This window comes from Cynocephalus volans, chromosome 12 (assembly GCF_027409185.1).
Source record: "Cynocephalus volans isolate mCynVol1 chromosome 12, mCynVol1.pri, whole genome shotgun sequence".
Lineage (NCBI taxonomy): Eukaryota > Metazoa > Chordata > Mammalia > Dermoptera > Cynocephalidae > Cynocephalus > Cynocephalus volans.
Genome location: NC_084471.1, coordinates 28,777,823 through 28,792,380, shown reverse-complemented (window position 1 = coordinate 28,792,380; position 14,558 = coordinate 28,777,823). Strand labels below are relative to the sequence as shown.

General features: G+C 33.7%; 1 protein-coding gene across 4 annotated transcripts in view; it reads right to left on the bottom strand.

The window, feature by feature from the left end:
- CEP83 (centrosomal protein 83) overlaps positions 1 to 14,558 on the bottom strand; it is a 127,396-nt gene that overhangs the window by 48,025 nt on the left and 64,813 nt on the right. For all 4 annotated transcript variants that reach the window (XM_063074918.1, XM_063074920.1, XM_063074919.1 and 1 more), the window contains 5 exons: positions 11,437 to 11,688; positions 9,076 to 9,207; positions 2,035 to 2,149; positions 614 to 758; positions 351 to 500 (listed from right to left, as the gene is read on the bottom strand). In XM_063074918.1, the coding sequence (XP_062930988.1) occupies positions 351 to 500; positions 614 to 758; positions 2,035 to 2,149; positions 9,076 to 9,207; positions 11,437 to 11,688 (794 nt within the window). The remainder of the gene's footprint in view (positions 1 to 350; positions 501 to 613; positions 759 to 2,034; positions 2,150 to 9,075; positions 9,208 to 11,436; positions 11,689 to 14,558) is intronic.

The following is a 14,558-nucleotide window of genomic DNA, read 5'->3' as shown; positions in this document are numbered from 1 at the left end:
CACTCCTGAAAAGTGCTAATATATTCCAGATTAAAGGAAATTAAATCAAGGAATTGAATCAAAGGAAATTAATTCTGGATTGGATATATTGGACCAGAAAAAGGACATCAAGGGGGATAATTGGTAAAATTTGAATAACATCCATAGTTTTGATAATAGTAATGTTTTTTGATTTCCTGATTATATTGTTAATTTCTTAGTCTTGATTATTGTAAAATGGTTATATAAGTTGTTAATATTTGGGAAATCAGGGTGAAAAGTATATGAGAATTCTTTGTACTACTTTTACATAATTTTGTTAACTCTGAAATTATTTCAAAATGAAAAAAAATTTAAATATATATGCACACCTAATACTCTGAAGTTCCCTTCTGGCCGACTCTTCTGCCATTTGTGAAGCCCGCAATTTCTCTTCACACTGATCCTTTTCAGATTGCCTCCAGATATCATGTTCCACTTTCATTTTCTCTAAATCTGCTAATCTGTTCTCAAGTTCTAGCCTAAAACAACAGATAATAAGTATGTTACAAAAACTACAATAAAGATGATATGACAGCAAAATGTTTTCACTTGCAAGGAGATTTAACTCAAACTAAGGTGATTAAGTGCTTACTTTTCATCTTGTAATACCACAAGTTTTTGATAACCTTCTTCCTTGGCAGCTTGTACTTTACGTATTAACTCACGATCCTTTTCTACTAAGAGCACTTTGTGGTGTTCAACAGCTGCTTTGAGAATTTCATTGTCCGACTGTAATCCTAGTATTTTTTTAAGGAGAAAAATGTAGTACATTCAATGACATTAAGACAAAAAAAGCACAATTAACAGCCAGCATTCATAAGCTGGTAAGACAATTAAAAGAACGTAAAAGCATCTCTGGATATGTATTCTAAAGATCCTTACATCACTGATAAACTTTCTTTGAGAAGGAATGAAACAGACTAAAAATCAGAGTTAATTTTTCTGTCATTGCTTTATTTTAGCACATACACAAAAACTTTAATAAAAGGTTATATACAATTATTCATCTTGAGAGCGTGGGAGGTCAACCTTGATGATATCCAAAGAAGTTTACTTACTTCACCCTCTAAAGGGGTTCTGAGACCTAAGCCCCAAAGACAGCATCATAACAAAGCTGGCTGGTAGCAGAGTGAATAAAATCACAGAACCCTTCAAAACCTATGATTCTAGCAAAACTGCTCGATTTCTAGCAGAAATATAAATAACGTGGAAACTTTCAAGTTTGTCCAATGAATTTATAAATCTTCCTTGTGATAAAATGGCAAGTATTTTGCAGATGGAATAAAGTAAATTCATATCTAACTCAAAGTAAAACAGACTGCAGCACTAGATCCCAAACTCTTTAAGTTCCTAAGAAAATGTACTCCCTAATCTGTGGAAATCCATGAAGTAGTAATTAATATTGAAAACAATCATTCATCACTAGCTCTGTTTGAAACTACAGAGGCCAGTTCAACTTCAGACCAACCCAAGGACAGTTACAGGCCAAGGGCACCTTGTTTAAGTACTTAAGAATGGTACAAACAATATAAATCCTGAGAAATCTTGATGAAATGGACATTCTAAGTCTAAACTGGGGCTTAAAAATAAGGCTACATTGCATTAGGCTCCAATAACTGGCCTGGGCCTACAATGAAAAAAAAGGAAAACCCTAAAACCCACCTATCTTCTTTATATTCTTTGGACTTAAAATGTCCTAGGACTAATAACTACTTGATCTAAATAGACTTAAAATTATAATACCAGTATGGAATAAACCCAGTATAGAATCCCATTTTCAAAGTTTCACTTAATTTATGCATTTAAAAAAAACTATGACATAAACATAAAATTGATTTAAAAAAACAAAAAGATCACAGAACGAACACTCAACATATAAACAAAAACATGTACTCTAAGATTAAAATTCAATGTAAGATGAAAATCTGAAAATAAAAATTCAGGTTAATCTATTTTAATAATTCAGTTTACATCTGAAAATAATTGTAAAAAGCAAGGGAAATTATATATTACCATCCAGTTCACTCTGAATCTTATTCCTTTCTCTTTGTAGCTCACTCTTAGCTCTTGCTGTCTCCAGTTTGATGTCTGTTATTTCTAGTTTGTTCGAATGTTTAAGTTCTTTTACCTGTTGATAATAAGAAATTGAAATTACTATTGGTCATTTTCTTGCCACTTAGTACTTACCCAAAAACATACGTGGAAATGAGAAAATGCTTTGATAGCAGAGTATAGTGTAAGTATTTTCCAGGAAGGAAGGTGCTTCAGTGCCTGGAACAGTACTTGGCACAAGGAGACACCAAGGAAACATTGTCTTTTCCAAATGGAACTAAGGCTTTTCTTTACATGTATCTGGGTGGGGTCTTCTGGCTTAATCTTGCCTTAAAAGATTAAACTGCAAGTACCTAAAATCCAATAGCCAATGATTAAAACATCTTCAGGGAAAAAAATTAAATCTTCCTCTTAAAAAAGTGTTGGGGACAAAGAAGTCTTTCTAGGGAGAAGGAATAGCATATAAAATGGTTTATAGTTGTAACATCACATGATCTGCTCTTAAAATAAAGAGCTATGTATTACAGGAAGGTATGAAATCTATGGAGAAGTAGCAGGGAATAAACTTCATATGCCGTACAAAGGATTGTTTATCCTATTAGCTACTGAGGTGGCACAATTAACTTTGTTTCAGAAAGTTAACTCTAATGACAAATGTGTTGGATTAAGAAACTGAAAGTAAAAACAAAAATTAAGAGGCAAGGAATAAAGGGTGCAAAAAGGAAGACTCTATTGAATCTGGTGACTAATAATGAATGTGTATATATACAGTGTGTGTACATACATGTGATGTGGGGAAAGTGTAGAGGAACAAGTATAAATTGTATAAATCTAATTTAATCCTTTATTGCCAAAACCTGATTCTTTTAAAGCCCCAAGTACATGTGAATAAGTGTCAATACTTTTCAAATAATTAACCCACCACATACCACTTTTCAACTTTGCTGAGATATCCCTTTTGAAAGCTGGATAATTCTAGTTCATAAGTAGCATTCCTTCATTCATTCAACAAACATTTTTTTAACACCTATTATATGCTGGGCACTGTTTGTCTCTCTGATCATCTGCACTACTCTCTAACATTTTCTATAATCCTTCCCTCTGGTAAGGTGCTTCTAAAATTAGGTACAGTAGTATAATAAAAATTTAATCAATACAGATATAAAGGTTAGATAAACCTGTATTCTGACATATTATACTAATGTATAAAACTACAAAATCAGAGTAGTAAACTACAAATATATACAAGTTAAATACATAAAAAGTGAGATGGTGGGAATAGGAGGGTAAAAGATAATTTAAAATAAAACCCTACAAAAATTGGAGTTGGGATTTAGACACAAATCACGAAGAGGTCCTAGAGCCAAAAAGAGCAAGGACGAGAAACAGAAATGTCTTACTGGAAGACTCCATCTAGGAAAGGTCTTGAAAATGTTGCAAGAAATGGATTCATGCAAAATTCTCTTAAAGGAAACAAACAGAAAAGGGAGTATTGTACTGCCTTCGTACTGCTAACTACAATCAGACATTCCTGCAAATTAACTTGAAGACTTTTAAATAACACTACATAAAATGGCTACCTTGTGTTGACATCAATTTTGCATTTTTTTAAATCTCATTTCTGAAGTTCTTTTTTATAAAAGTAAGTCTCATAAAATGTTTGACTACATAAAAGCATTTAAGAAATATTTATTTTATTACTTAAACTTTCTGTAGATTGGGTTTTACTACATTGTAATTTCATGGACAGACAGGATTTGAATTATAAATGCTCTAAAAATTTTAAGAATACAACTATAATGAAAACCCAATCACTATGACAAATGTAATTATAACCTGCTATTATATACTAACTATAAAAGGTTAGGAATGACACAGCAGTTCATTAACAAACCACACTGTAGTTGCTTTAAATGAGGTGGAAAATTAGAGCATCTTACTTGTCCTGTCTGCATTCAAATGTACTCATTTATGAATCTTAAGTTTTTCTTTAGTACCATTATTTCTATAATTCTAAAATAATAAATACATTTATATTAATTGTAATTGTTTTCCTAAAAATATACTAAAGGGTATTATGTTCTTTATTAAAAATAAAAGACAAATATCAAAATTTATTACCCAGTTATGACAATTAGTAGCACTTTTCTATGAGTAATCTGAACCAAATCCCAAATAGCCATAACAAAGTTTCTTTCTGCTTCTGGATCCTTCGTTCTTAATCATCTTTGCAATCAGACCCCAAAAACCTAGGAAAACTAGGAACATTCTCCTAAATAAAATGTACAATTTTAAATGTTACATAAAATTTCAAGAGATTCATGGTCTTCTGAAGCTCCTCTGCACCAAGCCAACCCTGTTTTTCACAAAATGTGTTCCATTTAGATTCTGGCCTTTACATTGTAAATTTGCTTTATGCTTTTGACACAACAGAAGAAACAATTCAGAGATGACTACTAACAAAACTTTAATAAGTGTCAAAAACAGCGATATGAGGCATTTTACAGGGGTTCACAATCTGTTAAAGTACACATACCCATGAAATTATAATGTAAAGACACACAAGAAAGAATATATATAGGCAAGAAACAGAAATGCAGTTGAAAAAATTATATTACCTAAAAAGTTCTGGATGCAGATTTCAAAGAGATGGTACTCAAATTCTGACCTTTTTCAAACTTCTGAGATGATATGACCTCATTAATTTAGCTAATAAGGATAACTCTGCTGGATCGCTTCCCCAAAACTAACTTTTATTAGAGTTCTAAAGATCAAAAACCTCGTGAGGTTAAAAACAATTAAATTGGATAATGTTGAACTTTAAAATAAAGCATTCATTGGGCCGAGCCCGTGGCGCAGTTGGTAGAGTGCTGCGCTGGCAGCGCGGCGACGCTCCCGCCGCGGGTTCGGATCCTATATAGGACTGACCGGTGCACTCACTGGCTGAGTGCCGGTCACGAAAAAACGACAAAAAAAAAAATAAAAAATAAAAATAAAATAAAAAAAAATAAAGCATTCATTTAAAAAAAAAAAGAAAAGAAAGAAAATGACTTGGAGATGTTGAGATCAGAGAGATGAACACTGCGTTCTGGAAAGATTGCATTCCTGATAGTTTGAAGATGAGGAAAAAATAATGTTGAGAAACTCTGATCTTGGTTGCATGGAGGTAGGATTCATCATGGTTGCAACCACTTAGGCATACCTTTCATATCATCTTTTACAATCTTGCTGTTTTGCTTATAAAACAAGAAATGCCATAATCATACAAATGGTGTTATACTTGGGAAATAAATGGATGTGTTAGCTATAAAAATAAATAAGTAAATAAAATGTTCTGTAGGTTTAAAAAAATCTTATGAAGTAATAATTTACCTCACTGAATGTGAAATATCTTTAAAGTCATTATTTCAGACCATCGTTGGTAATACCCTTTAATCTAAGACACTGACAGTCATACTGCCATAACTTTGTTCTAAAACCTAACATTTACAAATTTGAATAACTTAGATACCCCAGGTGTTCCTTTGCATTGCAAACAACCATTTGCTAGGATTGCAAAATGTTGATTGAAAATTTCAAGCTGCAAAAGAAAACTGTGATGGCATATTTATTTAATTTAAAATTTATCCTTCCGATGGAATCTTTTTACATACAAGATTTCCAATAAAACTTGGTTTGTCTAAAGTTGAAGAACAGTTTTTATTAATCCATTTATATGTAAATTAATGCAAGTATGCCTTTAAAAAAACAGACAACTCTCAGCAACGAGTGTTAAGAAACAAGCACAGAGAAATAAATAATATACAAAATTATTCTTCTTTCAACAGAGTAGGAAAAATAATCTGTGCTCTAACTCTAAAAGGAAAGAGCAATATAGAAGGGCAGAAAAAAGAAGAGAAATCAGGGTCAGCACGCAGGTGAGCCAGGGTGCTCAAGTAAAATGTGATGTAGGAAAAGTACACGGTGACCTCTAAGAGAGGTAGAAGTCCCAGCAGAAGCCAAGCATATTCAGTGTCCTACACAGATGTTGCTTTATCTATGGTTCCACTTACTCCAGCAATCCAGTCCGGTTCCTCAGGTCCAGAACAATGTGTTGCAAATACTGGGTACTCAACATTATTCGACAAAATTTTAAATAATTTATATTGCAACTGGAAGAAAATCATGAGAGAACTCCCTGTACTCTGAATTGACTTCTTTGGGTTTTATATCTATTTTTTTGTATACTCTGTAATTGTAGACATTCAATATGTATCTGTTGAATGTATAAACAATCTATTTATAGTTAATCAAGAAGCAATCAAATTATTAATTTATTTTCAGGTAGGACTTACACAATCTTAGCAGGCTGGAAGGGCTCTTAGGGATCAGCTAGAACAATGCCTCATTTTACCTATTTGGAAATAGGATCCCAATGATATTAAGTATCTTACCTAAGGTCACACACACAATCATTGATACAGTGAGGAGCAGAACTCCTCAATGGGCTCAAAATTCTGTATTCTTTATGTTACATTATTCTCTTATTTAAGAATATTACTAGTGTATAATTATTGCCATTACCATTTCACCATCAACTACTATTTATTGTGTTGAATACTATCTTTAATCTTCACAAAAATTCTGTAAGAAGTATTATCCCCATTCAAAAATTAAGCAAAGCAGAAGTCACACAGGTGGTGAGTAAGGTGAATGAGTCAGTATTCAGATAAATTCATTTGATTTAAAGCCCATGAACTTTTCCAATGCACTTCATTACCTGTTCCAAAATGCTAGTTTTTGATTTCTAAATATATCTCAATTTCAGCCTATAAACTAGAAAACTATACTTGAAATTAAAATATTTTAATAATTAAAAATCTTATTTGCTTAATTTTCACTTATTCTTTTTAGTGTCAGCCATGTCTATTGAATGAAATGAGATACTGGCTACAAAACCACTTTGTAAACTGTAAAGTATAGAAATCCAAACAAAAATTAAAAGAGCCACTAGACACGTAAACTGCAAATGTAGAAGAGTATGTGTGTGCCATAGAAAAAACTGATTAGACTATCTCCCAAGGGTGGAATCCAAAACATCTAAAATTATTTAGGCTTTTCAAACCAATTTTGTTACCACACTTAAAGAAGACTCCCTAGGTTAGACTCACATTTTAAAAAGATTATAAAGAGTTATCTATAAAATCAGAATGCTAGTTTATTAATTATGAGGAAAAAAAACTATAACGTAATCAGAATACTCTAAATCTGAAGGTTTAGTGCATTCTCTCCCTGTAGAGAAAATTACATGGAAGTCAAATAACAGTTAGAAGGTTGCTTGGTGATCCTGGAATCAGAAGAAACAGATTGCGATGAATGAATGGTTTCATAGCTATGGATTAAAACAGATTGGTTTATTCATTTCCACAATAAGAATGATCTTTTCAGTGGGACCAGAACACTTAAATTCTACTGACTAAAACTCTTTCTCTCCTCTGTCATAAACACTGCCTCTATTCTCAAGCAATTCCTTGGCCAAGGAATTTATAATGAATACATTATTCTTTTAGATAAATTCATATATTTCTACAAGGCTATAGTAAATGCCCTCTGGTATGGGAGCCACCTTGTTTTTAAGGTGATTTTATATAACTCTGCCCTGATAAAAAATGCAATGATTTCATTGACTCAGAAACCAGTCTTGTTTCCGAGTTCTTAGAGAGCTCCAAGCCATAACAATAATAATAGCTAATATTTGAGTGATTACTTGTTAGACCTTAGTTAAGTGCTTTGTGCAGAATATCTCATTTTGCCACAAGTCTATAAGGCAGGTATGAGTCCCATTTTTATAGAGGAAGACACTAAAGGTTCAGAGAGAAAGTAAATTTTTCAAAGCCACACAGCTAGTACAGGGCAGAATGAGAACATGAACCCCGTCTGACTCCAGAGCTGATATTCTATAAAATATTTTTATTATTGCTATCTTACTTCTGGTTACTAGATTTCATATATATATTGTATTTGAGGGGTGGGAAAAAAACCTTTAAGTTTCTGAGAAAAACTTTGTATATAAAAGATGTTTGGGGAATATTCAAATTATTACATTTTTAAAAGATAAAATAAATGCAGATCATGTTGCTAATATTAATTTATTCATTGAAGAAATATTTATTAAGTACCTACTATGTGTCAACACTGTTCTAGGAGCTGGAGAAACAGTAGTGATGAAAACAATGTTCCTGTTCTCTTAGAGCTTACACTTGGTTGAGAGGAAGGTGGTAGGAAAAAAAGGTGAGACAAAAAATAAATAAATATAAATATATCAGATGGTATCAAGAGCTAGGAAGAAAAATAAAGCAAGTAAGGAAGATAGAGACTAAAACAGAGGAAGATGCTATTTTGCAGTGAAGACAAGGACAGCCTCTCTGATTAGTTGACATCTGAAAAGGGTGAGGAAGCAAGCTGTGTAGATATATGAGGGAAGACTGTGCCAGGCACACAAGCACAGAGGCTCTGAGCTTGCTCAAAGAAGAATGAGAAGGTCAGTGAGCAACGTGAACAGCAAGAAAAATGGATGGCAATGGCTATGGAAAGATTGCAGGAGCCAGGTATACAGAGCTCTGAATGGGTAGTGAATAGAAAGACAAGTTAGGAAGCTTTCATAAAAACTGAGCCTAAAGAGATCATGGCTTGGACTAGAGTGGTCACAGTGGAGGAGGTAAGAACTGGTCAGATTCTACATGTATTAGGAAGGCAGAAAAGTAGGATTAAAAAAGATTTCAATGTGGAGAACTTAACTATTTAAACAAAATTTCTTTGTCATTGTACAGAATCAAGCATTCTAAAGAATAAAGGAGAAGTATTAAGATGACTAACCAGTAAGTCAATGCATTTATTTCTTGGAAGGTAGATGATAGGATAAAATAAGATTTCAACATAGAGAACTAAACCATTAAGAACAAAATTTATTTCTCATTATATAGTATCAACCATTCTAAAGAATGAAATGAAAGGGTAACTTACTTTACCAGTCAGTGTATTTATTTCTCGTTCAGCTTTATGCAATTTACTGATTAAAGAAGTATTTTGTTCACTGCTTGATTGTAGTTCTTTTTCCAAGCGTTCAGCCTGTAGTTTAGCTGACTGTCTTTCGGCCTTTCATCAAAATAAAATATTTTTTTAATTCAATCATAATTTTTCACAATTATATAAAAATAAAATAAGCACTATTTAAAATATGTGTATAATCATCCAAAAAAAATTCAAAATTTCAACAATATTAACATGTACAAAGTAACAAGAGTTTTCTCAAACTAATTGGTAGAATTCAAATGAAAGCTATCTGCTCCAGGAAATATGCAACAAGGTATCTGAACAAACAACATATCAACAGCCACCAACAAAATAAAGCTCATACACCTACCTCTCTCATGAAAGAAAGTAACTAAGGTACTCATTTGATACCTACTTACTTTTAATGCTGACATAATTCAAACATTTTGGGGGATTTCCAGTCCACAGAAGATATGAAAAAGCATATTAGAAGGTAAAAGAGAAGGCTCATTGACAGTAATAAAAAGTGAAAATTAAAAATCTGAAATCAAGAGACTTTTTTTTAAAAGGGAGAGGGGAAGATAAGATCAAGATCCGAAGCTGATCTGAAGCTTTCTGAAGTATGGGCAAAGAAGTTCTTGACCTCACCACATAATTAAGATTCCTAAAAAAGTCTGTAAGTTGTCAAAAAAAAAATTTTTTTTTATGGTTAGTAATATTCATAGTACTCTGTACTTAGGGAGAGAAAACCAAAAGCTTTTAAAAAATATTTCTACTCAGGGCCGGCCCTGTGGCGCACTCGGGAGAGTGCGGCGCTGGGAGCACAGCGGCGCTCCCGCCACGGGTTCGGATCCTATGTGCGCTCACTGGCTGAGCGCTGTGTGGGCGACACCGAGCCAAGGGTTGCGATCCCCTTACCGGTCACAAAAAGGCAAAAAAAAAAAAATATTTCTACTCAAAATAATTTAGATGAAAATATTTTGGCATTTAAAAGATAAGCTTCAGTTTTATAACATCTCATTTCCTATATATCTTAGACATGATAAGGAGTATATTCAACAAATAATCTGGGGGAAAAAATATTTTCTTCAAATATAAAAAATGGTACCCTCTGGGCACAATGATAGCCAAGAAAGTTGAATAAAGAAACGCTTGCTGTCATGTGCTTATTTTCATTACATCTGACAAATGATAAAATTAAATATAGGCTCTTCTGAAAATGTCACAAATGAATCATCCATCTTTTGTCATCATTCAACTTGCCCTAAAACTAAACACTCTAAACGACCTCAATGAAAAGTTTCACACTGGCACCATATACTATTTTCAACTGCAAGCATCCCACTTATTCTGTCACTGTGTAAACACATTAAGGATGGAAAGATGGCAATACAAATACTCTCACTCTGAACTGTCTTATGTCTAAGGTCCAATGATACTGACAACTTTAATTCAGAAACCAGCAAAATACTGATGGAAGCTTCATCCAGAAAATTAAAAGGTGACTTCTACTCTTCAAAACATGTCAATATACTCCTGTACCAGACTGCTGGCTGGGGAAAAAAACAAACAAAAAAAGTACTATTTTGGATTTGGTTATTGGAATTTAACTACAAAGTAGATGCTCACCAATTTTCCTCCAACCCACTGAACTGCACAAAATAAATTAAAACAATTAAACTGATATATTTGCTACAAGTTAGGCATGAAGAACTAGGAGGAATAAGCATACCTGAATAAAATGGAAACCAAGAATTTTTATAAAGCAATACCTCTAGGAGTACCAGCCTGACTCTGCCAATACTTACCTTTCTATAATGAACTCAGAAATAATTCAGTAAAGGGCTGTATGCATTAATAGACAATTTGAATTTTATTATTCTGGCAAGAAGCAGTCATAAGGTATATAAATATGCTATTTTTTTATTCAAACAGGACTTACAATTTTAAGATCTCAAATCCCAGTGTAAGAAATTTACTATCTCAGAAGAAATTATTCTTTCTGGTTTCAGATGACTTTAGTCTTCAGAAACGCAAATAAGTTTTTTTGGATTTTGCATATCCTATACTTTGGCATTATAAGAGTTAAGTCATTTCAGGTAGGTGACTTGATTCCTGAAGAATACACATCCCCTGTAAATGTGGTAGCACAGCTATTGCATATGGATCAATAGCTTTCTTCTTTACAAAAAGAATACAAACTCTTGGGATTCCACAAATGTATCAGCATTAGATTGGTGAGCATACATTTATGCTCTAAAAATCAAAGGCCTGTCAATTACACTTTTAAAAAGTTTGCCACACTCTACCACAAAGCAATTAAAACCTTACCTCCAGGGATCTGACGGTAGCCTGCATCTCAGCCAACTGCCGCACCTGTACTCTTTGGACATTTTCTATCTGAGCACCAGAATTCTCTTTTTCAGCTCTTAATTCTGCTACCTCAGCCTCTAAACTTTTTAGTTTCTGACACAAATGGGTTTTTTCTCGGGAAAGTTGCTCCATTCGTTTGCTGTCTCTTGTGGGATCAACACTAAATAGCTTGTTATGCAGTTCTTCTTTATCTTTCTCCAGTCTTGCAATCTAATAATAATTTGAAAGAAAGCATACGAGCTTAAATTACTGATTTTTCAGTCATGAACATGTTTTACAAGTCAGTAAATTAAAATTAAAAACTGCACAATATGAAAGCTCAGGTGGTGAAATGAAGTACAAAGGAAACATTCTAAAATGTCACGTTCTTCATTCTTTACTCAGCGTGACTCAAATGTGAGGCTACAGACTTTGTCCTATTTTCCCTCTATTTCCACACAGTGTTTAGCACAAGGCTTAATCAGATGCTAAAATTCAAAATTATAATACAATAAAATTATTAAAAACATGCCAAGTGTTTAAAAACTCATCAAAACAAGACCAACAAGCTAACTACTGCTAAGCTCTTCCTCATGTAACAGTAATTCTTGGGCTATGTCTATATTAATAAAATTATCTATTTCGAAGCAACTTTAATTCACATAAAGCTGCTTGTCTGTGTAAATACAAAATGTGATTGATGAGAATTTTTAAATGATAGCTGAGAGTTTACTAAAGTCCTAGTTGGAATGATGGCCTAATTCTTAGTTCTTAGACTCAAGAAAGAACTGAAAATCATTACTCCAGGGCACGTGTTAAAGTCACTGGGGACTTTGTAGAGTAGAAACACCACAGGTCTTATCATTCCTGCCAACTATCACTGTCGTATACCATGGGCCTCCAAATCAGTGAGTTTCAAACTGCTTCCTAACCTTTGAGGCACCTCAGAGGCTTCTCACCTCTGAAAATTAGGGGGTCAATCAATCAGGGTAGAACTTACACTTTTCCTTTCTGGATCTCCCCAACTATCTGTCCCCTGCCGCCATCACCACCATCACCATCAAATCTCTATTGTTAACCATCACAGCTCCTCTTTTTAGTCTCTTTTTATATGTTGGGTTTCTCCATATGATTCAACTTAAGAATTCAGCTGTTTTAAAAAAAATTTTTTTTTTAATGATGAAAACCATTGCTTTTAGCAAAATCAAGGTCTGTCTGTAGCCAAGATGAACTTCAGAGATTCACTCTAAGCCAAAAGAACCCTAAAGGAAAACTCTGCAACCTTGGGAAAGTGGCCCAAGAAACAACCGTTTGCTCAAAGAGCTGTCAATGAATATGAGAAGTGTGAGACCTCCACCTCAGGGAAGAATCTGTTTTCCTCATCTGTAAAATGGGAGATTGAACTGGAGGCACTCAAAGATACTTTTCAGTTTTAACATGTAATGGTTCCAATTTGGTTTTGGACATGCTGAATTAATGATGTCAATGTGAAATGTAGGTAGAGCTATCCAGCAGTCAAATATTTTCTTCCAGAAAATAAAATTTACCCTTGAAGGTAGCTGAAGCATTCAGAGTTGAGCCCTCAAAAGCCCAACTAATTAGTGTCTCTATTTTCCTCCCACACTTTACATACAACTGTTACCTTTGGATTTGGTCCCTACCTTTTTTTCCTCTAGCTAACTGTGTCACATTTATGCAAGTCACATTTTCACTCTGGCCTCAGTTTAAATAAAGGGCTTAGGCTGGATGATCTTTAAGATGCCACTTAGCTTTTATATGAGGTATCTCAAATACAGCTTTAATGTGCCGTATTAGAGGTGTGGTGGCTCTATAGATCAGGAGTCAATGTGTAACTCGGGTTCAAAGAGTGGTGTCCTTCATTGACTACTTACTATGGATCAAGTGTTGAAACAAGTGCGCTACATGTGAAATTAATAGTATCAATAATTTCTCTGGTAGTCCCCATTTTACATACGACATCACACAACTAATGTTTTTGACCAGCATGTTTCCTATATTATTGCTTTCTCTGCTAGTTTTGAGAGGCATCTATATGATAGCTGAAGCTGTGGGACTGGATAACGGCTAGCTAATGGCTAAGTCAGGATTAGATTCCACACTTACAACTCCTAAACCAGACCTCGCTATCAAATCATTCCTACCAAAACTGGTGATCACTGCCTGCTAATTTCTCTTTCATTTATTCATTTAGGCAACAAATATTTATCAAGTACTTACTATGTACCCAGCACTATTTTAGGTGGTAAGGAAACAACTCAGCAGACAAACAAACACAAAACCTCTGCTATTGAAAAGCTTATTATATTCAATCACTGCCAAAACACCATTTTCATCCCAGACATCTGGGCACAGATCTTGGACAGTCTTAGCCCTCTCCTTTTCTTCCATTCTCAATGAGACTCATATGTCATCTTCCTTATTGGTCTCAATTTGTGGTGCTCTCCCTCTAAATTTCCAAAGGGCTTTGTTTGAATTTTTCTTTTATGACATTTACCCAAAACTGTATTGCAGTTACTTCTACATTTACTTTATTCTCTTCTAGAATACGAACTTGCTTGACAGGTAAGACAATTTATTAACCAATTTTACTTTTTGAAAAGTTGAAGGAAATGGAACAGAAATAGATCAGGGACTAAAAATGGTGGTGATTTCCTTTTCAGAGAATGATACCATCACTCCAATTCCCCAAGGCATGCAAGAGGGAAAGGCAGTGTACCTAATTTCTCCATCCATCTTTGTTTTTATTACCTTTATGACGAAGCACAGAGAAATGGACAAGAAAACAGGCTCAGGAATCAAAACGCTTAGGTTTATTTTTTCTTTCAGTATTTCAAAGGTTTTGGTCTATTGTCTTCTGGCTTGTATTATTTCCAAAAAGAAGTCTATTGTCATTCTTATCTTTGCTCTTCTGTACAAAATGTTTTTTCCCTAGTTATTTTTTTAGTTAAACTTTTTATTTACAAATAATGGTAGGGTCAAACACGAGGAATTATTGTAAGGAATAACACAGAGATCCTGTGTACCCTTGACCCAGTTTTCCCCAATGGTAACATCCTTCTTCTATTTTCTGGAAGACATTA